General features: G+C 47.2%; 2 protein-coding genes and 2 non-coding genes across 4 annotated transcripts; 2 read left to right on the forward strand and 2 right to left on the reverse strand.

The window, feature by feature from the left end:
• The first annotated feature begins 2,394 nt into the window (after nt 1–2,394).
• LOC123082829 (uncharacterized) lies at nt 2,395–3,447 on the forward strand. The gene has a single exon (XM_044505067.1). It carries the CDS (start codon nt 2,927–2,929, stop codon nt 3,311–3,313), a length of 387 nt encoding a protein of 128 aa, XP_044361002.1. The 5' UTR covers nt 2,395–2,926; the 3' UTR covers nt 3,314–3,447.
• Nucleotides 3,448–6,726: 3,279 nt separating this feature from the next.
• On the reverse strand, nt 6,727–6,829 carry LOC123088804 (U6 spliceosomal RNA). Its single transcript, XR_006442111.1, has one exon. It is a non-coding gene; the product is annotated as a U6 spliceosomal RNA (small nuclear RNA).
• A 1,487-nt stretch (nt 6,830–8,316) lies between these two features.
• On the forward strand, nt 8,317–9,097 carry LOC123082830 (uncharacterized). The gene has a single exon (XM_044505068.1). It carries the CDS (start codon nt 8,540–8,542, stop codon nt 8,900–8,902), a length of 363 nt encoding a protein of 120 aa, XP_044361003.1. The 5' UTR covers nt 8,317–8,539; the 3' UTR covers nt 8,903–9,097.
• Nucleotides 9,098–25,194: 16,097 nt separating this feature from the next.
• LOC123088747 (U6 spliceosomal RNA) lies at nt 25,195–25,297 on the reverse strand. The gene has a single exon (XR_006442057.1). It is a non-coding gene; the product is annotated as a U6 spliceosomal RNA (small nuclear RNA).
• Between the last annotated feature and the right edge of the window lie 1,331 nt (nt 25,298–26,628).

Below are 26,628 nucleotides of genomic sequence, written 5' to 3' on the forward strand. Positions count from 1 at the left end.
GATACATATAGCCTTCAACGTTAATCCTCCAACTTGCATTAACACGTTATTTGGGACGTGACTAAATGGAGTGAAACCAAATATACCAAGACATATTCGGATAGGGATATGTGCACTACTTTAGGCTATATGAAACAACAGAAACGACATGCTCTTTAAGCGGAAAATTTTTATTAACTTTTTGCAGGTTATCTACAGAGCCACTACTTGGATCCGTAGGTTGTTACTCACTCATGCGGACTTCAGGGAACTTTTGGCTACTGGATGCAACCGTTGAAAGGTGACAGCACGGATTATCTTCAACTGATTTGAATGACGAGCTAATAATAGGCTAGTGTATAGATATCGTAGCCTGTTACTATTTTTGCCGGCTGTGACACCTTTTATTTTCCTTTTTGTTAAGCTCCGTGTGTGAGCTAGATTTGGACCTCAGTCTACGTTGTGCATTTTTATTAAATACAATATGGTTGCATGCATCACTCTAATGCATCGAGGGTCATCCTCCTTTAGAAAAAAAACGAGTGACAAGGTCAAACGTCAACGGGCACAGCTCGTCCGTCCACTGGCCTGTACCGGCTAGACAGAAGGACTGCCATTGACCATCGCCGTACAGCTTTAGTTTTTCTGAATCTGAGGAGCAGGCCGGCGCTTGTCTTGACGTCAATGGCGCTTCCTCTGTTCGTTCTACCACTATTCAAAACTAAATCTCTGCTCCATGTTCGGACTATTTCAGCACGCACGCATTACACATTTCAGACTCGCATTCGCGCGCTACTTTCAGGCCTTAAACATGCACAGGGGCAAACAGAAAAGTCAAATCATGCCTGCCTGCTGAGCAAACGGTTACAACTTACAAGCTGAGTAGTTAATTAATGCCAAAGTGGAAGTGTCGATCCCTCCTCAAATGTTTTTCTGCTTAATTAGAACCTGATTTTGTTCTAGACCAACTCATTGGTGAAAATGATCGAGTTTATGCAGAGTCATCTGACTATCTAATTTCTTGAACATGTATGCAGTGACTTCCTTGTATGAAGAAGTTTTCTTACCGGTGGAGCATTCACCGTTAAACGTTGCTTTGAGATTGATCTGGCTGGAGACCCCATCATGCTTTATTTTTGTCTTTTATAGAAATACAAAATCTTATACAAACAGATATACTTCCACTGGACGGGGGCCACAGCAGCACATTTTGTCAAATGTCAGGGTGAGAGCAAACAGGTGCACCAAGGCTGCATGCAGACACTAAATGCATGCACTTTATTTTCCATGTGACATTTTAAAATGTTGATAACTTTTAAACTAAATATCCAATATTGAAACTTTTTATATTTTTGAATTCAGGGCGACAAGATCTTCAAAACAAGATCAATCTTGGATACACTTTGGCTAGTTTGAATTTAATCGTTTCACTCGTTTCAGAAAATGCATTTCAGTCTGTTTCACATTTCACTAGTTTCAAAAAACCTTTCAGTCAGTTTCACATTTAACTAGATTCGAAAAACACATTACACCCATTTACAAAAGATAGATTTCACTCATTTTAGAAATCACATTTCACTATATTTAACATATTTCACACCAAAATATGTGTCATGTGTATGGAAAACAAATTTCACTCATCTAAAGAAAATAATTTCACACGGCTGAGAAAACATACTTCACTCAGTTGAGAAAACACATTTCAAAATTGATTTCACTCAATGAAAAAAAAACTAATTTCAACTATTTCAAAAAACCTATTTTATTAGTTTCAGAAAACCTTTCAGTCAGTTTCACATTTCACTAGATTCGGAAAACACATTACACCCGTTTACAAAAGTTAGATTTCACTCATTTTAGAAATCACATTTCACTATATTTAACGTATTTATACACCGAAACATGTGTCATGTATATGGAAAACAAATTTCACTCATCTAAAGAAAACAATTTCACACGGTTGAGAAAACATACTTCACTCTGTTGAGAAAACATATTTCAAAATTGATTTCACTCAATGAAAAAAAAACTAATTTCAATTATTTCAAAAAACATATTTCACTTTGTTCCAGAAACCTGATTTCAGTCATTTGAAATGTTGAAATTAAAACATGTTTGAAATGCATCCAAAATTGGTCTTATTCTAAAGCTCTTGGCTTCAGGAATTCAAATATATAAAATATTTCAAAAACACAGTATGGTTTAAAAGATAGAAATGATTGAAAATACTAAAGAGAAAATAAAAGGAAAGGATTTGTACCCGGCACCGCATGAAACTCCAGGATAGTCTTTCTCTCTCACCTGACATGGGTCCCATCTGTCTGACATTGATTTGACATAAAACAAAAATGCAAGAAATACTTTGATATACACATGCATATGGTCCTGCACCTTTACATACGGCAGGAAGGCATTGGTGAGAGAATCACCTGTAGCTAAAACACCTTGCGCTCCTTGTACTACACACCACACGCGCAGATGTGATAGTTCTGATCGTGCGCGAGAGACAAATATTGATACTACAGCCGTGTGGTGGAGACTAGGCGGAAGCTACAAATGGCAGTGTCATTTTCCAATCAAGCACAAAGTGTCTGATTATATCCATGCATTGTAAAGTGGAGTTAAATTAGGCCGCCAAATGCAAGCAAAACGTCGGGTCAGCATAAATCCAACCATCTTCCCTGTCATCTCCCTTCCCTTCCCTTGCCCCCGAAGCTGCCTGCAGCCAGCGCCGCCAACCCCTCCTCCTTGCTCCAGCCGCCGCCGCTCCTCCCCTATAAACTCTCCGCTTCGCCGCATCCCTCCTCAGATCACAATCCGCTGCCGCCACTACTCATCCTCCTCACGCACGCGCTTAATCTTTCTTGCTTCCATCAAGAGACCCACAGCACAGAGAGCGGAGCAGAGTTAGCCAGCCGGCCAGCCAAGAACCCGCCTGTCAGCGCCCATGTCCTCACAGGTAGCGGCGCTGGGGACGACGGGGGGAAATACGATGGCGACGACGGCGTGGTCGTACGTGGAGTACATGGCGCGGTGGGAGCGCCAGGTGGAGCGGCGGCAGCTGTTCCTCCGGAGCTACCACTTCTCCCGCGACGCCGAGGTCACGCCGCGCGGGCGCGCGCGCCGCGTCGTCTGGGCCGGGGCGCGACGCCTGCGCCGGGCCGCCGCCAAGGGGCTCCGACGCCTCCGGGCGCGCATCCGCCTCTGCTTCGGCTGGGCCGCGCCTGCGCTCCGCCGGCGCTCCTCCCCACGCCGGGCCGGCCACGGGTTCCGCTACGGCCGCATCCCCCGGGCCACGAAGGCCCCCAACGCGGCGTCCGTCTGCTTTTGGTAGCCAGGTCGCGTGGAGCTAGAATAGGGGGGGAAAATTCCAACGCGCACATGTTATCTTCTACTACTAGTATGTCCGACATTGGGACGTTGTAAAAATCACCGATGATAGGAATGAGATTATCACTTGCTCCGGCACCCAAGCATCTATATTTTTTTTTACTTGAACGATAACGTTGGTCATCCTTCAGATTATCACTTACTACTGAATGCATGATCATCAGCATTTGTTTTACTGCGGTCGACGTCTGGCGTAGACGTGGGCGGGGTTACGTTACTGCTGCACGTACTGATCTGTCCTGATGGAATCAGGAGCGCGATGCTGTCCATGCAATGCATCAAGCGTGACGTGTCTAGGCGAGTGGAAATAAACTACGGATCCAGACACCTCAGCGTTGCTTGACAGTGACAATAAAAATACCCATACTGTTTCAGCCGTATTAACTGCAATTGACGTCGACACGAAATATTCCAGCCGTCGACGTGGACACGTGTGTGGTACGTGTTACATCGGTGGAGACTAAGCAGAGAGAGTGCGAAGAAAGCTAACTGGTAATGGTAGTTGTGCACGGTCACACGCCAAATTCCAGAACGAAAGTACTATGCAGACGATACTTAACTGGCCGATCGATGGATGATGCTTCATCCAGCGGTTCTACTTCATTTTGTCCCATGAATACATGGTTAGATTAGTAGGATCATGCCAGAATCGGCTGAGCACCGTCGTATGTTTAGCAGCGCTCATTCCAGAAGGAAAGAGATTTGTTAATTCTAGAGGGGTTGACTTTGCTTGCAAGACAAGTGGAATCAAATTTTTGGGAAAGTTCTACTGCAACTTAGAGCATCTCCAGCCGCGCCTCCAACAGGCCTTCCTCAAACGTTTTTGCCGCGCCGGGGCCAAAAAAACGGCCCGGTCACGCCCCTAGAATCCCGTTTTTCGCCGGCTCGGGTCAAAACTGGTGCCGGTGGACCCAGACCGAATCCGTTGCCCTGGGGGTGCTTGGAGAGCCGGCACAAGCAAAAAAGGCACGTGGGTCCGCCTGGCGGCGACCCGAGGGCTTTTTCCTCGCATCCCTCCCGCCCGCTCGCCTTCCTCCCGCCATTCCCTTCCTTTCTCCCACCAAACCCTCTCCCGCTCGCCTTCCAGTCGCCGCCATGCCGCGCGCGGCGGCAACCACGACTGGCACCGTGGCCCAGCCGAAGCAGAGGAAGCCGAGGGCGCCGCCATTGAAGCCACCGGGCATGTCGAACGCCGAGTGGAGGGTGGAAGTTCAGCGACGCGACGCAGTCACCGCCGACCGGCGGAACAGGGCCATCGCCGAGAAGGCCCGCGACAACGCGGCGCGCGCGGCGGCGTCCTCCTCACCGGCCGACCACGCGGGGATGTTGAATCCACCCGTCGTCAGCCACGCCCAGTACGCGCCCTGTGGACAGCAAGGCGTCGGATCTCCATGGGGATCGTCGTCGCCCGGCTACGCCGACGGCGACGCGCACGGTGGGTTCAACCCAAACGTGACCTTCCCACATGGCCACCCCGCGACGCGCACATCCTCGCCCGCCTTCGTCGGCGTGCAGTACCCTCCATACAACTACTCGCCGCCCGCCTACGCGTCCACACCGACGCCCCATCTTCGCCGTGGACCGCTGCCCTTCTCGCACCTCGGCGACACCGACGACACAGGAGCCGACATGGACAACATCATCGCGACAGGATCGACCGCGGCCGCCGCGTCTCCCGGGTTCGCCACCCAGGACGAGGTAGTGGATCTCAGCGGCGACATGGAGGCCGAGCTCGGCTACGTCTACGGCGAGGACGCGCACGAAGCGCAGGAACCCAAGGAGGAGGAGGAGGAAGAGGAGGAGGAGGAGGACGAGGAGGAGCCGGCTCCTGATCCGACGAAGGGGCGCCAGAAGAAGAAGCCGGCGGCTAGGCCAGGCGAACCGCGCATCAAGTGGACGTCCAAGGAGGAGGAATGCCTCGCCGAAGCATGGAAAGTCGTCTGCCTCGACCCGACCACCGGCACGAACCAAAGCTTCGAGACGTACTGGGACCGCATCAAGGCCGAGTTCGATGAGCGGAAGCTCGTCGACCCCTACTTCAAAGGCGTCTACATGCAGCGCGGCTCCAAGGCGATGGCGAACCATTGGGGGCGTATCCAGGGGGCGTGCAACAAATGGCATGGAATCGTTGAGGAGGTCGCGGCTCGCCCGGAGAGCGGCGCCAGCGTTGAGGATCAGGTACGCACGCCGTTCGCCCGCATCTCTTCGTCGTCTACGCCTGCCGCCCGCCAACTGTTTGTTCCTCCGCGCAGTTGCTGCGCATGTTCACCATGTATCGGCGCGACAACCTCGACGTCGACTTCAAGTTCCTCCACGTCTACAAGCGCATTGACAAGTGCGAGAAGTGGGCGGAAGTCCGACGTACCCTCGACAAGGCCAAGAAGACATACAAGCCGGACGCGACGACTCCGGGCGCGTCAGAGGGGCGGTCGGACGGCCACAAATTGGCAAAGAAGGGGAAAAACGGCGACGCGGCAACCGCGCGAGTGCAGGAGTCCATCGAGCATTGCCTCGCCGACGCCCAGGCCCGGGCCGTCCTACGTGAAGAGAAGACCGAGGCGCGGTGGTCGTCGCTGATGACGAACAGCGCCATCAAGCTCGACCTGCTCCGGACCAACGTCGACCTGCTCCGGACGAACGTCGCCGCGAAGAAGAGGAACGTCGACATGGCTTTTCTGATGGGCGGGGCGGACATGCTCCAGAGCAACGACGAGCAGCTCAGGACGTGGTACATGGCAGAGCGCGGCCTCATCCTGAACCAGATGCAGACGGCAACGCCGACGACGCCAGCTCCCGCGCCCACGGCCACACGGACGCCAAGCCCGAACGACGCCTCTACATCGCCGCCCAGCAGTACCGAAGCCGCGCCGACACAGCCCAGCACCGAAGCAGCTCCGACACCGCCGAGCCCGCGCACGCCGACTCCGCCAACGCCTGGAGCCGACCCCGCCGAGTGATTCGTTGCAAACGCGAACTTGCGGCGTGCGGCGCTCTGTTTTTTGTAACGCCAGACTATGTCCGATCGCCGGATTTGTGGCGTCTTTTATGAGCGGGAACGACCTAGTTCAAATTTCCCGCATCCTGGGGCCGGCGCTTGGGGGCGTGACTGGGAGCTAGGTCGCCCCCAGGGGCCGAACTAGCGCCGGCACACCCCCAGGCCGCTCTATTTAGGCGCCCTGGGGGGCCGAACGGCTGGAGATGCCCTTACACACATGGGTCTTATGCTCCTGGGTGCTAGTTGCAAGCGTTCGAAAAGAACCAAGGGCATGCAAGTAACACTCTAGGGGCATATCCCTAAAAAAAGGACTCTAGGTTCATATCTGTGAGAAGAAAAAGAAGTTGCGTGCGAAATCTTAAAATAAATTGAACCATTTCTCGATTTGTGCGTGTCATCCTTGCGCAGGTGCCATGCTAATCTTTTCTGTATCGTTTCAATTTTATCGGATGTCCCCAAAGAGACAAGGATGCTGCGGCGAGTGGGTTTATAAGTTGGTTGAAACTTCCCTCGTTAGCCGAAGTGGTACTCCCTCCGTCTCAAAATTCTTGTCTAAGATTTGTCTAAATACGGATATATCAAGTCACATTTTAGTATTAGATACATCCGTATCTAGACAAATTTAAGACAAGAATTTTAAGACAGAGGAAGTACTAAACATCAGTCACCGGGTCGGTTGCTCCCAACGCGATGTCCTGGTATCAGCCTAGCGGGGGCTGCATCTCCTTACGCGACCCAATTTGGTAGACAGCCTAGCTAGTTTCTTCCTATCCTCAAAAGAAAAAAAAGCTATGTGATTTCTTCCTTTCCCATTGACCCGCGCCATCGTCATCATTGGCTAATCATCATTCTTCATTCCTGGATATGCACGCATGCACACTCAATCTATAGAGTCGTATATCGTTTGACTCCCAGTCTAAATTAAGCAAGCAATTGGCGCTGAGTGGTGGCGGTGCCGATGGAGGCGATAATACGCCATGCGACGCCGTACGCTCAACAGTACTGTACGAACACATGAGCTTAACCGTCTTGACGCCAATGGTGTTTACCTCCCTTCTAACCAAGATCTACTACGCACCATACAGAAGCGTGTATGGCATGATGATGAGGCTCGCGTTTAATTTGATACAGTAATTCTAACACGCGCCAGTTAACTTCAGGCTTTCGGCACGAAGGACGTCGGTGAAAGCTGCCACCTAGGCCGTGGTTACAAAGCAACCCGGAACCTTCAAATCGAATCCAAAACTCAGCCCGGAAGCACTGACGAACCGCTCTAGGATTGACAAGAGAACCCAGAGCTTGGCTTGCCTTCACACCAGTGGCGTTTCCTCTGATCGTTCTAGCACTAAAATGTAAATCTGCGTTCCGTGTTCGGATTGGCACGCGTGGACAATTTTGGCAATGCTTTCACGCGCAGGTTTCAGGTTTTAAGCATGCACGGGCGCGAAACAGTAATGAATACGAAAAGGTCAAAACCTGCCTCTTCCTGCCGATCCAACGGTTGCAAGAGGAGGATTGGGCACACCAACGCGGGTGGGCCCGCAATCCCAGTAGTAGTGTCAAAGAGGAAGTGTCGCTCCATCCTCAAATGTTTTGTCGTAAGTTGGAACTTGATTTTGTTGTTCAGACAAATTCCTTTGTGAAAATGATCCACTTTAGGCAGAGTCACCACACGGACTAGAAGGCAAATGCCAGTGTCATTTTCCAATCAAGCAGAAAGTGTATTATTATATCTGCGTATGTACACCCTCCGTAAAGAAATATAAAAGCGTTTAGATCATTAAAGTAGTAATCTAGATATTTTTATAAGTATTTCTTAATAGAGAGAGTACTATGTAAAGTAAAAATAATTAGCCCGCCAAACGCAATCAAAACGTCCAAAGGTTAGCATAATCAGCCCACCGTCTCGCTCCCACTCCAACCATCTCCTCTGCCATCTCCCTTCCCTTCCCCCCGAAGCTGCCAGCAGCCAGCGCCGCCAACCCATCCTACTCCCGCTGCCGTGGCTCGCCAGCCGCCTCTCCCCCCCTACAAATCATCCTCAGATCACAAACCGCTGCCCACCACTACTCATCCTCCTCACGCACGCGCTTACTCTTTCTTGCTTCCATCAAGAGACCCACGGAGAGCCGAGCATAGTTAGGCAGCCGGCCAGCCAAGAACCTGCCAGCGCCCATGTCCGTGCAGGTAGCGGCGCCGGCGACGACGGCGTGGTCGTACGTGGAATACATGGCGCGGTGGGAGCGGCAGGTGGAGCGGCGGCAGCTGTTCCTCCGGAGCTACCACTTCTCCCGCGACGCCGACGTCTCGCCGCGCGTGCGCACGCGCCGCGTCGTCTGGGCAGGGGTGCGACGCCTGCGTCGGGCCGCCGCCAAAGGGCTCCGACGCCTCCGGGCGCGCATCCGCCTCTGCTTCGGCTGGGCCGCGCCCGCGCTCCGCCGCCGCTCCTGGCCCCGCCGGGCCGGCTACGGGTTCCGCTACGGCCGCATCCCCCGCGCCACGAAGGCCGCAAACGCCGCGTCCGTTTGCTTCTGGTAGGCAGGTCGTGAGCGCAAAACGTGGGAGCGCACTTGTTGGCTTCTATGTTGAACTTGGGACGCTGTAAAAAATAGTACTGAGAATAGGAACAAGAATGAGCATCACAAATTCAGTGCGAGTACTCAGCTAGTTTAGCTAATGTGCCGAGCACAAGCGGGATTCAGTGGTATTTTAACTGCGTTTGGAGAAGCTGGGCGCCACTAACACGCAAAGATTTTTATCTGGTTGGCTCTTTTGTACAGAAAATTTGGACATATGTTCCCTTGTTGCCCTGCTATCTCTGTCTGTCTACAGGAGGAAGAGATAACGGACCATTTTTTAAAACTCGTGAAAATTCTGATTACATATTTTCGGCCTCTCATTATGGTGGTCATAGTCGTCTGGTGTAGTGGCTAGAGAAATCAGGTCAACCCTGCTAGCTCCCAAGGTCGACTCCACGGCATGTTTTTTCTTTTTGGAATTATTACATCGCGCGTTAAGAAAAAGAAAGAAAGAATTTTTACATCGTGTGCTAAGAAAAAAAAACTCGCTTCATGTTTGGTGGGCCAGCCTAGTTGATTCACAGCCAACAACCCGAAACATCTTTTTAAAGTATTATTTACGAAACAATTTATCTTTACCTACTTACTAATAAACCGCCTATTGCTTCTGGTCGTACGTCATAAAAATTGCCCTTAAATTTGACAAAATTTACCCATCAATGCCACCTGTAATTGGCAAAAACGAATCGTTTTTCTTACAGTCTCCAGCGTCGCGCATGATTCATATAAAAATCCCTCCACAAGTAACTCTTGCACAAGCAGCCTACTGGCTAGAGTCGTACTCTTCCACTCGGAGACCTGGGTTCGATCATGATTTCTTCCTTTTTCTGCCTTTTCTCCTTTTATTAATTCCGTTTGTCATCCCCTCGCTTCGCTCTTCGCACCTATTTTTTTTCTTCTGCGCAGCCAACATCAGGTTTTCCCGTCCCGATCTGCTCGTGCTGGTCTTCTCTCTCTCTCTCTCTCTCTCTCTCTCTCTCTCTCTCTCTCTCTCGGTTGCCGCTGCGGCGCTCCCCCTTCAATATGGTCGGATCGACGCCAATGATCCCATCTAACCACATCAAGTAGCAGTCATGCGCCCCCAGGCGGCCCCTTCACCGGAAGCACCCCCAGCCCCCCCCTCCAACTCCGTCCTCCTGCTGGCGCCCAAGTACCGCCCGAAATTGCTCCGCCCAAAGCCTGTGACGCACGCCGAAATTTGCGGCCGTCTGCCCGTGCTATGATTTCTGGATATGATGCATTAATGCTAGATGGTGCCATAGTTTGTTTTCTTTACTCTTCATTGTTTTTGGATCATGGTGTGCTCATGTTGATTTGCAGCCCAGTTGATAGTCCGTACGACGGAGGTTAGTTGGTCTAACTATATTTACTAGCTATTTTAATTAATAACGTTAAAGAATCTTTGCTGAACTCCCTTTGTGTTGGTTCTTCTTGAAGTGAAGAATTGACGTCTAGACTTGGCATAATTCAGTTCCTGGATGAAAAACTTTACATGTCCTTTTAGTCTGAAAATCATAGTGGGCCTTGGAGCATGATGCAGAAATTTGTAGGTATGCCCTGCACTTCTCATACATGAAGGCAAATGATTTCTTTTTGGATGCCACTGTCGTCCGGCACATGGTGTTTATCAGTGAGTAAATGGTACAAAGGTCAAATTATCAGTTTACGTTCGTCCTGATGGATCGATAGCTTCGTCGCGGTCATCAGGAGAAATATCACCAATCTAGCGGACGGCCAAACCGAGTGATCGATACAGGAAACCAGCCCCTGCCATTCCCCATCGCTGTATTTGTGTTAGGCCCAGCTCAATGTAGAGGAAGAGGAGGAGGCCAGAAAGAATGAAGCTACAAGGCAGAAGGCTTTTAATCTAAAGGCATGGTTCAGTAAGTTGGACGAGCTGCTGACAAACTATTCTGAATTTCCACTTGAAAAGATGCATCAGATCGTAGAGTATGTTGGCTATGTCTCTCGGTGTGTACTGAACAACTTTTTTCTTATTACATCTTGGTTGTTGGCATTGGTGGTGTTCTCTTCTGGTTCAGCAGAAAGTTGTTGAAGTGAAAGATGAAGAGGAACCTGTGGAAGAGCTAAAGACAGGATCGGACGTGGTAGAAAGAAGAAAGCAAAGCCTAAATGGTATAATGATGTGAATTCAGATTTCATATGTTATCTTCCCCGCTTCATGAATATGATAGCATGGTTGTCATCCAGATAATGCACGCGCCTTTATTTGTCATATACTACCAATGCACTGTAGTTTGATGTGTAATTTGTATTAACTGCTCAATGGGCATTCCTTGAATAATTAGAGGGAGACTGCTTGATATCTTATTGTTTCAAACAATTCTGATGAAGCGCTCAACCCGCGACTGAGTACTGCCACGCTCAGCCACGCGTCCAAGATGCGGAAGTTGTGACGCTTGCTGGAAAGCTGGTCAAGTAGGCCCCGACTGTGAGTGTTAGCTGATTGATACTGCACATCACACTATTTCCAAGAAACAAGTCGATTTGCAACAATTTCCAATCATTAGTTGGACATTTGTCGACGAAAATAAATGATGCTTTCTATATTGAGTTTGTATATACGACCTCACCACTGTTTAGCTGCCTTATGAGATCCAATTTATATTTTTCAGTTTCTACACCAAAGTGCTTCATTTATATGTATTACTGTAGAGACACGGGAAATTGTTGTTGCTCATGCAACCCTAAACTTCAGTTAAATGTTTGTAATTTCACTATCGTTTTTTTCTGGATTGTACTACTTTTCAAGTTTCGGTGTCTAAATCTTCAGTACAAAAGAGTGTCTGAGAGTATATGCCATTAAGAGGATTATTGCCGCCAATATAAACTTTTTGCTTTGTCCCTCCAAATTTCCAGTTTTCTTCTAGAGTTGAACGTGTTGTTGGTAGTTTGCCTTCATAGAGTTTTCGTAGCAACTGTGACAGAATATATGTTATCAAATCCGTAACTATTTATAACCACAATAGTAAATTCCACCAAGAGCTCGAGCGAGCAGACTGTCACTGGGCCATATATCCTCATTTTGCTCCATCAAGTTTCATTGGATATTTCTCTCAATTTAACTGAGAAGAAAACAAACATCTACTGAGTATTTCAATTTTCTAAAAGTAATAAAATTAGTGGGAAGCTTAGAAAATTTGCTTTTGCTGTCTTTGTACATTCATGTCATAATGTCACTTTCATCATGGACAATCTCTGTCCATCTTTCCAGTGAAATAATGTGTTTTGAAGTACAAGTGACTAAACCATGGTGATTGTTTTTTGCTTGAGCAATGAGAAGTCACCAAGATCCACATTAGATGTAATAATTTATATTATATGTAGCTTTCTTGCTTATCGATTATATACGAAAATGTAGTTTTCCATGCCAGTCATTTCATTTCTTTACCCGTGCTTTGGCCTGTCATTGCTGGGTTCCCAGGTTGATTTGTTTTATTTTATTCTTGCAGATGTAGAGTATGATTTCCCTGATGTTTTGTAAACTGGTTTCAAGCACGTTGTGCAGGGTTTAGCTATACATTTTGGTGTAAGGTGGGATCACTAACTTGTGTTCTTCGCTGAGCATTGAAAACCTGGGAATTTCTGACTGTGCTAACTTAAACTATGGTATTCATGGAGAACATCCCTGGTAATCTCGGAATCGTTACCTGCACAGTAGAACATCAATTATTTGACGATAAAAGTTAGTTCAATTCAGTTATTCCAGTCAGCTAGCTATTGTGGTTCTTGCAAATAGCAGTGACAGCACCATACCACATTTCTTTCATCCTTTGTCGAAAAAAATACCACATTTCTTTCATAGTGGGGTTACATATGAGGGCTGAGGCAACATATATTTATTCTCTCTCTAGATGTTGTATCAGGAAGAAGCTTACTAACAAGGATCAAAAGAAAACATCAGTCACGCCTAATTGTGAAGAAGAGTACGCCAATAGAGTTATTTGGGTTGTATAAGAAGAATACCGTCCAGTTCAGGTCGAGGCTAGACAACGGTTGCTTAACTGGGTTCAAGTTAGCTCAGTTTTTCTGACAAGATTTAGTTTGTTCGTCTGGTGTTTATTCTCGAGACATTTTATATAATTATAAAGACCAAGCAAGCAGTCCCTTTGATCACAGCGAGACAGTTCACTTAGTAAGCAATGCAATCTAAGGACATATATTTGAGGTTCTAGATAATTTTTGTGGGCCATAGATTGTATGTTGTCAGTGAGATGTGACGAGGTGGGAAATATATGCTTTGCATGGAAATGACATTACTTTGCACATGCCACTTATTTTAACGCGTGAGCAATCATTTTGTGTAAATAACTAAATATACAGTTCGCCAGTGTTCAAAATTGTAATTAAAATTTCATTCACTGCACAGGGAATCTTTTTTGTGTAAAAAATATAAATTTCGTCAGGCCGATTTATCGCAATAGGGGGTCAGAACTAAAATTATGTCATATCAGTTGTGTTAATCGGTGGGGCAGATTTATCAGTCTGTCAAGTGATTTATCAGGCATCTATTATAAATTGGTCTGGTCCCTCCAGGCAAAAACATCAAAATTTATGGCAAAATTCCTCCACCTCGGTCGCTAAGTATGCTGATACAACACTTGAGCGAGCATCATAGTCATGACTCTCGCCAACTACAGCAAACAAACATCTCCCAGAATTTGACTTTACCGATCAGTGGTGGCAAGCATGGAGGAGCCGTTTGGGAAGCGAGCCGAAGAAGTTGATGTAGAGCTCGCAAGGCAAATACGTTGACAGGTTGGATCGGCACACGGCGCGGCTGCTCACGCGATGCCAATCCGGAGGTTGTTTCAAATCCGTCCAGGCTTTGCCCTCATCCACGCCAGCACCGTCTAGATTAATATGGATGTGGTGTCTTTATTGGATTAAAGAAATGTGATATTTTTCTTTTCCCGTTGCAACGCACGGACATGTTTACTAGTGAAGATTAAAAAAATGTGACAATTATGAAATTCCAAAATTTACGAAATTCCAAAAAAAATTAAAAAATGTGACACAATTTTGAAAATCTGAAACATTTTTCATAGCATGTGAAATCTGTTGAAATTCTGAAAAAGTTGACAATTATGATTTTTTTTGAAATCATGAACAATTTTTTAAAATGCGAATAGAATTTTAAAATTCCAAAAATATTTAAAAATAAAAAATTAATTGAATTTGTGCCAAAAATAGAAAACAGGAACATTTTTTTAACTTCTGAACAATTTTCGAAATATGCGAACACTTTCTGAACTTCACGAATTCATTGTATTATAGTGGGCTGGCCCAAATTCTTACCCGTGTAGCTGGTTATCCCGGCTGGGATTGTAGTATTCCCAATATGCCAAACAGGTCTAGGGTCCAAAATAGACCGGGATTACAAATTCAGAGTGTCAATTTTCGGGATTCAAAGTTCAGGATTTGATTTAGGTTTCATCTACAACTTCAAGGTTTATTTTAAACCTTTTCCTTTTTCAAGAAACACTTGTGAACACCCCAACAGATCGCTGGTGCACGTCGGCCGCCTCCACTACCGTCCTATCAGTCTTTAATTTGTATGGCACGCAAGACCCTTCTCACCACACACATTGCTGCAACGTGGGCCATGTTGCAGATAGCTGAGAGCAACACGGGTGTGTTGGCGTCCCAATCAAATGCTACGAAAGAACGCAACGTAACATAGTTGAAACAAGCGTTCTTTGCTCTCAGGGAAGTAGTTTCTCTGTCGTGGTCCCCGTCCCTCCCGAGCCGCCCCCCCGCGTGGGCGACCGGGAGGCCCCAGATCCCATCGCCGCCGAACCTCCCCCACTCCTCCTCCTCCCTCGCCGCCGCCCTAGGGCGCGGCCAGGCGAAGCCTAGCTGTCGCCGGCGGCGGGGACTCGGGCCCTCTCGCTCGGGTGGGGCTAGCGCGGGCTGGCGCCGCCGGGCCGGAGTATGGCGGCAGGCCGGTCGCCACGGCAGGTGGTGGCGGCACCTCGGCGACGTCGATTCCTCGCGGCAGAAGGCCTTACGATCTGGTGCGTCGCGGTCGCCAGGGACGGCGGCGGCGTATCCGGATCGGTTCGCGGCGGCGCGGCCGGATTACTGGTCGGCCTTCGGCACGGTGGTGGGTGCGACTCGTCGGCAGCTGGGCAGATCCGCGGGATTCTACCCTTGTCTGGCCCTTGACAACGCGGGCAACTACGGGGGAAACCCTAGATCTCCTTGGGATCGAGCGATGGCGGCGCTTCTGCGTCGTAGTCCCTCTTTAGGGCATTGTTTTGGAGTTTGCTCCGGTTGAAGGGACCAACGACGTCGGCGGCGCACGTCTGGTGGAGCAACTGTCGATGAAAATCGCGCCGACTACGGTCATGGCGGACGATGGCGGCGTCTTAGATGTCGTTCCCTTGTCGAGGTATCGTCGTTGCAGTCTGCATCATCAGGCTCGGGATGCTCCAGAGGAAACCCTATATCTGGGTCTTCCGGATCGGACGATGATTATTTCCCTCCTGGGGGCATCGTTTTGGAGTAAGTCTGGCTGGACAGATGGTGGAGCGGTACTTCATCTCACACATCAATGGTGGCGGATATCGGCGGCATGGCGCTGTGGAGGCTCGGCGTCCGATGCACGGAGATAGACTCGCGCAGGAGGAGGTTGCTGTCTGTCGTCATGGTGACGTCGATGGCAGAGTGGCCAGACAAGGTAGAAGCCTCAATATGATCTGAAAACGGACATGTGGAAGATGACGGCGACGACACACGAGTGCGTCTGATCGGATTGTGCCCCAGACCCGTATGTGGCTCGGCTGGGGCTTCCGAATATCTTCCGGCTTCCGGCTTTTGATGTTAGGCTTAGGTGAGCGGTTTGAGTAGTGGCCCAGCCAGCACCCCTTCATCTTATTGGATAGGAGTAGTGGCATGTGTTGCCAAGATGATGGACTCAGGCACATTGTTGTAATACTTTGTAAGGTCCTTGAGAATAATCAATAAAGTGGTCGTATGCATCTCTCAGATGCAGAGGTCGGGGGTCATCCTCCTTTTCTAAAAACATAATAAATGTCGCAAAGGGACGCAATGCAACTAGACAGTTGTTGTGTATGGATGCAGCGCAACGCGGCCCAACATGGTAGATGTTACAGCGGAATGCAACGCAACATGACAAATGTTGCGAGGGGGGGCGAGGAAAGAGGTAGAAGGTCGGCGACCATGGCTGACTCGATCGAACGGCCCGCGGGGCGGCTGATCTTTATCCATGCATCGGCCGACTCAAACGCAGGGTCGGCCTTTTATACTTTTCATAATGAAACAAAGTCTTTCGCGTTGGTCATGGTGGTGTGATCGGACAGGAACTTAACGGTGTGTCGACGGCGATGGGGTGGCTGGCAACTGTATCTATCAGACCGTAGCGAAGGACGCCAAACCACATGGACATGGCATCGGAGGGGTGAGCCTAAAGGAGTCACGTCACTTGCTCTCGTCGACTGATAAAGAACACGCCATTGACCACGATGTAGAGAAACCATCTCTCTATGAAACCAGTGGGTAACCAACCGGAACCCAAGCATCTGTTTTGGGTGAATGCTTTACCTGGCCTAGACGTGGCCGGGTTACGCTACTGATGTACCTCTACTCTGTCTTGATGATAATGGAATGGCTTGGCTGGCATGCACCAAGTGTCACGTGCCACGCGCAAGCGCACGCCTTTTGCAGATTAGCCGGCCAAACTAGATGGCGTGTCGAGCCAAAAATAGGAGTAAATAGCATAAAACTACCACTTTTTGTGCTAGGGTTCCAAAAAACCACCACTTTTTTGTTTGTGACTGATACCTACCACTTTTCTCGTCGGCTGTCTCAAAAAACCCAAATCGCCCGTTGCTAGCGTTTTGAACCGTTTTCTGACGGTCCGGGCCCGCCAGTCAGGCCAGGTTAGCACCGCGCGTGACGGCGAGGCCGTTAATGGCCGTTACTCGGACCGACCGGTGCGGTCGGACCGCACCCGCTCGCTCGCTGCCTTTCTCTCTCTGTCGGTAGCATCTCTCTCTCACTCCTCCTTTCCCCGTGCTCTCTGTCTCTCCCGACGATGGCGGCGGCGAAGAAGAAGGACGACGGCGAGCCTGGGGCGACAGCCAGCGGCGAGGGCGATGCTCACTCCGAGGTCAACAAGTGGCTAGGCAGCGCAAGTTTCCCGACCCAGCGCTCGTCTGGGCCACCGACGCAGGAGTTCCAGATCTCGCTGGCGTGGCGCGCGGCCAGGGCAGTGGAAAAATCCATCCACGCAGATCCAGAAGGCGGGCACCAGTGGGCCTCCTCACTTGGTGGCGTGGAGTAAGTTATACTCGACTTGTTTTAATTATCTTCCCTAGTTTATTTATGAACTAGGGTTAGGATTTGTTTCTTAGATTGTTAATGAATTAGTTTCTTTGGTATATTATTATGTATACATTGTAAGCAATATATGAATTAGGGTTTAGGTTTGGATGATATGTTGTGCAAGTGAAACTGTTGCATACTTTTTAACTTGAAAATCTGAAGAAATCTGAATGTGTTGTTTCTTTCTTTGCATAGTTTGGATGATGAAGTATGGGAATTGAGGCTGCATTTTCAGGGTAGAGACAACATGGAAAGGAGGTTTTCCTTATCAGAAATGAATTACCTGTTATTGTTAGCACTTATTGAACTTGAGGGCTATGGGTTGGGTGCCTATCTGTCATATGTTAAGGATGAGGGTAAGGGGCTGGAGGGGATTGAGGTTTTGGACAGTGATGAGAAGGTGGAGGAGATGCTAGATTTGTTTGCTGAGAAGAAAGTATTGAACATAACAGTGAGAGAGGCTACTGACCCAAATCCAACAGATGCAAACATGGACCACACCTTGCTTGAAGAACAGATTCCAATGAGTCAAGTTGGTGATCCCATTGTGTATAGTGTTTCCCAAGAAGGTGTCCTCTCCCCTGTCTCAAATTCTTCAGAGCCTTCAGTTGTGCCTGTTGATCCATATTTTAACACACAGCAGAGCTGTAATTTCAACAAGGGAAAAGAGGCAGTGGAAATTGAAGGCATTGAAGCAGAATATCAAGATGATGATGAGTTGGACAAATCCTCTTCAGATTTTGAGTTTTTCAGGGGTGATTACAGAGGGAAGAAAATTTCATACAAGTCTTGGGCTAGGGGAGAAGATGAAGGTGGTGAAGGAACAAGGCAGCACTACAGGGAAGAGGAAGAGATGGCTGAGCATTATTTTGGGGCTGCTTCTAAACCCTCAGAGTTTTGGCAGGAGCCAAATGGTTCTGAAGAAGATGATGAAGAAGAAGCTTCAGATCATGTGAAAACTGTGGCACAGAAGATACCTGTGAGGAAACAAGGCCCAACAAGCAGATCACACAGTGAGCCAGATCACATAAAGTTTGAAGATTTCGTGCCAGAAGCTGATGAGTTCTGCTGTCCAGGTGATGAAGGCATTTCTGATGAAGAAGATGATGCACCTAGGTTGCCTTGTGGCAGGAAGAGAAAATTGAAGAAGAAGAAGAAGGAGAGAATATGGTATGATTCCTCTAGGCCTGATGCACATGAACAGTTTAGGATTCATTTGTGCTTTCTGAATGTGGTAGAGTTCAGAGAAGCATTGAGAAACTACCATGTTAGGACACTTAGGAACTTTGAGTACCATAGGAATGATCCAAGTAGGATCATAGCCTGGTGCTTAGATAGAAAGCATGGTTGTGAGTTTTATATTACTGCTTCTAAGATTGCCCATGAGTCAACCTTTAGCATCAAAAAGATGAATCTTAATCACACCTGTGGAGCAAGTGGAGAGAACACAAAGGTTACCATGAAGTGGGTTGCAAAGGCTGTTGAGGATACTGTAAGGTCCAATCCTGGTGCAGGTGTTGAGACTATACTGAGTTATACAAAAAAGAAATTAGGAGTACATGTTCCAAAAAGTTTGGCCTACAGGGCAAGGAGGAAAGTAATTGATGTTGTGCAAGGGGATCACAAGCACAATACTACAGGTTAAGAGACTATTTGTAGTGTGTTTTGGACAAAAACCCTGGTAGTAGGTGTGTTGTGACAACAAAGGAATTTGAACTCCACCCAGCACCTACCCCAAGGTTTCATTACATGTTTTACTGTCTGTTTGCTTGTAAGGAGGGGTTCCTAAATGGTTGCAGGCCTTTCATAGGTAAATCTAGTCTGTATAGTGCTTAAATAGGGATTGCATTACATGTTATTGCTTACTAATGGCTTAAAATGCAGGTCTTGATGGATGCTTCATCAAACTAAGCACTGGACAGCAAATCCTGGCAGCAACAGGGAGGGATGGCAACAACAACATCTTTCCTATTGCATTGTTGTTGTTAACAAGGAGGAGACAGATAGTTGGACTTGGTTTCTTACACAGTTAAGGACAGTAATTGGTAGTGGCAACAAGTTTGGGCCCTACACAATTATGCCAGACAGGCAAAAGGTACAACTACTTCAGTTTGGTTTCTTACACAGTTTGGTTTCTTGCAGTATGTAATGCTTTGTCTACTTACTTCACTAGTTATTAATACAAAATCAATGAGCAGGATCTGCTCAATGCAATAGAGGATGTATTTCCTGATTCCCCTCAAAGATTTTGTTTAAGACACATATATGCCAACTTCCAATCAGCTGGGTTTAGAGGGGATGAATTGAAAAAACATCTAGACCAGGCTGCATATTCTTTCACTAAGCATGGGCATGATTTGGGCATGGAAGCATTGAAGAAAGAGAGTGAGGAGGCATGGAAGTGATTGTCCAACATACCAGTCCATACTTGGGCCAGGCATAGAATGGATACTATATGTAAGACAGACCTTGTTGTAAACAATCTTAGTGAAGTTTTCAACAGGATGATTCTGGATGTTAGGAACAAGCCCATAAGGACAATGCTTGAAGGAATGAGGACAAAACTCATGATCAAGTTTCAGAAGATTAGGGAGAAGACAGAGACATGTAGGTGGGATATCACACCCACTTACTCTGAGATATTGGAGGAGGCCAAGAAGTGGGCAAAATATTGTGATGCATATATGGCTGGACCAGGCATTTGGCAAGTTACAAGTAGTTCAGAGAAGACCTACTGTGTAAACCTAAACAACTACACTTGTGACTGCAGGAGGTGGGATATGACAGCTGTTCCATGTAGTCATGCTATAGCAGTAATGCAGAAGGTCAAGCTACACCCTGAAGATTTTGTCCATGAGTTCTTCAAGAAGCCCCTCTACTGTGAAACCTAGAAGCATATTATATACCCTGTTCTAGGACCTGATTGTTGGCCACACACCATGGGGGATGACATATCTCCTCCACTATTCAAAGAAAAGAAGGGTAAAAAGCAGACAGCAAGGAGGAAAGGACATTTTGAGGTGCCTGCCAAGAAGGATACATCAAGAATTGGGACAGTGACTTGTAGCAATTGCAATATGCAAGGTCACAGATATACCACATGTGGTGTTCCACTGAAACCCAAACTGCAGATGAGAAAGAATAATCACCAGGTATGCATATTGATAAAGAAATTTATGTTTCATAGGCTAGGTGGTTTAATTGAAATTTGCTTTGTTAAATGTGCAGGAGAATAGGTCAGACTACTCTTCATCTATTAGAGCTACTACAGGTGTGGTTCCACCACCACCACCACCACCACCATCAGCACCACCAGCACCATCAACACCATCTAGGAAGAGGCCTGCAGCAGCCACAACTACTCCAGGACCAGCAAAGAGTAACAAGGCAGCTGCTTCTGCTACTCCAACATCTGCCACATCAGCACCTGCCAAGAAGACCAAACCGACCAAGAAGACAAGGGCTCCTAGCACATCTTCACCAGCCAAGAACACAAGGTCATCCATTGCATCTCCAGCAAAGAACACCAGAGCATCAACAGCTAGCAGAGGAGGGGGGTACACAGGTTTCAATGCTCCAAGGCCTGCTGCTCACTCTGAGATGGAGATTGGGTCCAAGAGGGTTAGGAAGCCAACTGGAAAGTGGAAGGCATATTTCACTGCTAGTGGTAACTATTGAGCTTTCTGAAAAGTTGTCTTGTTTGCACTGTATGAGTGCTGAAACCTAAGTGTTTGCTTGCTGAAACCTATGTATTTGTTTGCTGAAACTTGAGTGTTTGCTTCCTAAAACCTATGTATTTGCTTCCTGAAACCTGAGTATTTGGTTCCTGAAACCTATGTGTTTGCATTCTTAAACCTATGTGTTTGCTTGATGAAACCTAAGTGGTTGCATTATGAAACTTGCTTCTTTGTGACTTCTGGGTAGATTCAGACAACATTGATGCAAACATTGATTCATTTATTCAAACATTCATAGATTTCACTATCCAAATATTTTTTCATACAAAGAGTTGTACAGAAATGGAAGGGATACATAGCTCAGACTCTCATTCATACTTAAAAAAAACTACTAGCAACAACTCTCAATCATAACGATCGAAGAAACGACGCCACTTTGCTCTGGTAGAAGGGTGGGGAGCGATTACTACCTGTGCCCTAGCCCACCCGATGATCTTCCCTGAGCTCTTGCGCCTGCCGCCAGGGACAAGAACTGTGAACTCATCTGAGTTGCACTTCTCCAGGATCTTCTCTGCCAGCCTCCTCTTGAACTCCAGCTCCCACTCTTGCACTTCTCCAAGATCTTCTCTGCAAGCCCTTTGCCTCCTCACATCGACTGCTTGCACTGCCTCCTCTTCCTCATCTGTCACCTCCCCAAGCTCTGGATCCATCTAGGGTTTTTTTGAGGTGGGGTGTGGCGGCTGTGTTCTGGAGGGAGGAGGGTGGGTGGAGTAGGCTATTTATGAGCAGTGGAGGGTGGGTGCAGTAGGCCTAGGTTTGTAAATATAACTGGGCCACAAAGCCCAGGTACAAAGCACTAAAAACACATAGCATAAGAGGTTCAAATACATAGCATAGTCCAGCAGTGCTTATCACTAACTCCATAACATAGCATAAGAGGTTCAAATACAGGCAAAACATTCATTACGACTTAGTTCATAACTTAGCATTAAAGGTTCTAGCAGCATAAACTACAGTTCTTAACATTGGCATAGACATAGGCTAGATTAGCTTCACATTCCCCAAAATGTACACCCCATATCTTCACATCAGATTGTTAGGCCACATACTTATAAAGGCCTTGGATGTACTTCACCATCTGCAGAACACACTTCATGAATCAAGGATGGCCTTGATTTTCTCAAGTTTCTCCTTGCTTGCATGCCCATCATTCAGCAGCTCATTCACCACATGCTCAAGCTTGGCCTTCTCTATCTTAAGCAAATCTCTCTCCTGTTCAACCTCCTTCATTGCTTTCCTGGTATTCTTGATAATGTCAGCTTGACTCTGTAAAATGCACCTTTGTTCCTTGGCAAGTTTGAGCTTCTCCATCTGAACCTCCAACCTAGCACTCTCTTCTACCTCTTTCTTCTTCTTCTCAAATTCTTCCTCCTCAACTGCCTTCTGGTAATCCATGTGGTCTGCCCTACCATCCTGCCAATCAAACATCTTGGATACATCTTGGACAAGCTTTGTGTACTCAATGCACAGCTTGTCATTTTCAGTCTTAAGCTTGGCCAAATGCTTCTCATACTTCTGCTTATCAACTACCCTGCCACAATTCTGTTCATGGTACATGTCCCATAGCCTGGACAAGCAATTCTGAAGAATTGGATGCCAGGGCTTGTCAACCCACTCAGTAACACCACAGTTAACACCTTCAGTCTGCATTTGGAAATTGAAATATACATCACTAAGTGCACTCAATTTCATAACAACAAATCATATCAGACTAAGAAACTGAAGGTGAGGCTTAAGTAAACTGAATATGTTGTTTAATATAACTCAAACTATAACTGAAACCCAACCTGCTTGCACAAGTACTTTCACAGATATATGCTTCCTATACATAAGCATTTTTTATAGTAACCATATCCCTCAATACCTTAATACAAGGCATATTGCAGTTCATCCTAAATAATACAGTGTACGTTCAAAAGAGCAACTTGTCAACACAATATTGTGTGGGTTCAGAACATCAACTTGTCAACATAATATTGTGTGGTCATCCTTGTAAATACATGTGTGGGTTCAGAAGAAAATGATTCCAATTAAGGTACTATACCTGCGGCACTGGACAACCATAGAAACGCCTTCCAGTTAAGGTTCCTTCAAATGCCACACACTTAATTGGCCTCATGTGGTGCATCATGCAGGTGGGTTCAGAAAGCTCCAGTTGGCCACAGAAAAGAGGCTCCACGGTGGTGTCAGGGAGCTCCTGCATGAACACATCAACAAAATCACCTTAGCTCACACAACCAGACATAGATCGCAAATCATTTCCCAAATCCAGCAAGAACCCTAACCCTAACCCTAGTTTTCAAGCATACATAAACATAGCTCAAACAGCAACCATAACCCTGCCTACTAAATAACAGTAACCAAAGCTTACCCTAGCTCACCAAGATGAACACTAACCTAATCTAGGTCCTAGATGAACCCTAACCCTAGCTCAGCAGATCGAAAAACTTACCCAAAGAGCCATGTCCATGCTTGTGATGTCGCACTCATCCTCTGAGCTCGTATCCCCGTCATTTCAGGAAGGCATGGCGGCAGTGGAGCTTCCACAACCGCAAGTCGCCGCCGGCGTCAAAGAGCAGAGAGGAGAGGAAAGTGAGAGCGAGAGAGAGATGAGTGCGGGCCGGGGAGCAGAGTGAGAGCAGAGAGAGGGAGGGAGACGACTTAAGGCAGCGAGCGAGCGGGTGCGGTCCGACCGCACCGGTCGGTCCGAGTAACGGCCGTTAACGACCTCGCCGTCACGCGCGGCACTGAGCTGGCCTGACTGGCGGGCCCGGATCGTCAGAAAACGGTTCAAAACGCTAGCAACGGGCGATTTGAGTTTTTTGAGACAGCCGACGAGAAAAATGGTAGGTATCAGTCACAAACAAAAAAGTGGTGGTTTTTTGAAACCCTAGCACGAAAAGTGATAGTTTTATGCTATTTACTCCAAAAATAGAAATAAACCACGGATGGAGACACCTCAACGTTGCCTGAGGGTGACAATAAAAATACCGTTTCAGCAGTGTTAACTGCCATCGACGTCGACACAAAATATTTCAGCGATGTTAACTGCCGTCGACGTGGACACGTGTGTGGTATGCGTTACATAACATCGGTGGAGACAAGCAGAGAGACAGTGCGAAGGAAGCACTCTTTTTTTACGGTTCTGCCGCTAGGGAGGTTCTACTGGAGGTCACACGCGTACTACATCTTCTTGCTTGCTTGTACCCAAGAGGTTAATTAAGTATGCAGGGTGAATCTGCAACGTATCTTTGCTGGTACTGCAAGCACTCTTTACGGTCCTGCCACGCGTATGTACAATATACTCCTGGGCAATTAGCTACTTCCTTCGTTCCATAATATAAATTTTTTTTAACGCTAGTGTAATGTAAAAATTGCTTTTGTATTATAGACGGAAGGAGTAGGATATAGTAAAGGCTGGGTCGTGCTAGGTGAACGATCCACCCAGTAAACCAGTTGAGAACAATTATGCAGTGTACACTCTTGAGTTTACCTTTGCAACTAGGACAAGCACTCCCACGTAAAAAAAGTTGACGAACACACTCCCACGTATGTAAGTTCATGCCACGATGATTCCTGCCCACTTTAAGTAGTAACCTCAGGCAAAAGAAACTTACTAGGGGGGAGTACATTTATGTCGTGGTCAACCAATGCAAACAGGTTGCTTCATGGAAAGACGTTGCGTATCTGTCCAAGCAAGGATTGCATGGGTTCTGACATTGTTGTACACTTGGTGTCCAATTATTTCCCCATGTTGACAAAAGCTTCCACTAGTCACCATTGTAGTAGCACCACTCGTAGATCCTGCAAGCTGCAACAATGATTCATATACGTGGTACTAGTAGTTTATTGTCGCAGGCAAATTGTTCCTTACCTTAATTTTAGTCTAACCAAGCAAATAAGTTAATGATTCTAGCATCCTCGAGGAAAAACATTTTTTTGAATGTGCACGAAGGAAAAAAAAAAGGACCATGGATCTATCACAGGAGCGCGTGAGACGTTTGGTGCATAGTTGAGTTATTTCCCCATTCTGACGCAGTGGCGCATATGTGAGAATAAAAAAGGGGCCTGCAATGCAAAAGTAAGGGTCCAGGGGCATATCTTTGAGAAGAAAAATGAGTTGCGTGCAAAATCCAAATCTCAAAAAAAATTGGACCATTTCTCGATTTGTGCGTGTCATCCTTGCGCAGGGGCCATGCTAATCTTCTCTGTATCGTTCCAATTTTATCGGATGCCCCCGAAGGGACAAGTCTAGTCGCGGCGAGGGGGCTTATAAGCTGGTTTAATCTCCCCTTGTTAGCCGAGGTGGTACTAAACATCAGTCAGCGGGTCTGTTGCTCCCCACGTGGTGCCCCAATATTATTAGCCTCTTGTGGGCCGCATCCTATTACGCGGCCCAATTTGGTGGACAGCCCAGCTAGTTTTTCCCGTTCACATTGACCTGTCATATCATTTTTGCTAAAAAAGGGCTAACGTCATTATTAGTCTAAAAAATCATTGGCTGATCATCGTTCCTCGCTTCTGGACATGGACGCTCAATCTTTTAATCTGTTAGCAGTCACGCGCACTCAGTCTACAAGCATTAAGCAAGCAATTGACTGACGCTGGGCACTGCGGATGGAGGCGATCATACGCCACGTGTCGCGGTGTGCACAGGCGATCCATGGACCAAACGACCTCGCCCCTTAACTTATCCAGTTTCCGATCGAGACGACGACGCCGTGGTTGTCCGTGCTGCCTGCCTACGCTTTCAATTGCGGTACGCGCTTTCAACTAGGGGAACGCGCACATGACACCTGCTTATAATTGTCTTTACGCCAATTGTGTTTTCCTCCCTTCTAACCAAAGATCTACTGCAGATATATACTATACCTGGCACTGGCAGTACGGATGTGGAAGACCAAGCAACGACTCAGACCTCTTTTGGTTCATATGATAGGATTCATAGGAATAGGAATCTTGTAGAAAATGAGATGACATGTATCTCAAATCCTATGAGTAGAAATAGGAAACAAGATGTCATTTGGTTGACACCAATTTTTTTTTTCATTGAGTCTAGGCTTTTTTTTATTTTTCTATGAAATGTGGAGGATAGAAACCAATCCTATGTAAAAATAGGAATCCATTGCTATAAACCAAAGGGCTCTAAAGGAAAAAATCTTATAAAAATTCTATCCTCTAGAATTCCTATGAAATTCCTCTAAACTAAAGAAGGCCTCAGCGTGTATGAGATGACGAGGCCAATATCATGCTTCCGGCACGGCCACTCCGTGGTGACAAAACCCATCATCAAGAACCTTCCAATCGACTGACAACGGACGAACAACTCCAGGATTGACAAGGTCAAACCTTGTCGACGGGCGCCGCCCGTCCGGCCAACGGCCCGTCAGTCCTCGTTTCCTCGGCCTCGACGGCCTGTACCGACCGTGACATAATGACCCTGTTGACCATCATCGTTATACTACGTACTCCTAAACAGTAAACTAAAATACAGCAGAACGGGACGCAGCCACGTAGGAACCCAGAAGGGAGGGAGCTTTGGTTTTTCTTTTTCCTCAAGAGAACGTCGTACGAACCT

Source organism: Triticum aestivum, chromosome 4A (genome assembly GCF_018294505.1).
Source record: "Triticum aestivum cultivar Chinese Spring chromosome 4A, IWGSC CS RefSeq v2.1, whole genome shotgun sequence".
In the NCBI taxonomy this organism is placed as follows: Eukaryota; Viridiplantae; Streptophyta; class Magnoliopsida; order Poales; family Poaceae; genus Triticum; species Triticum aestivum.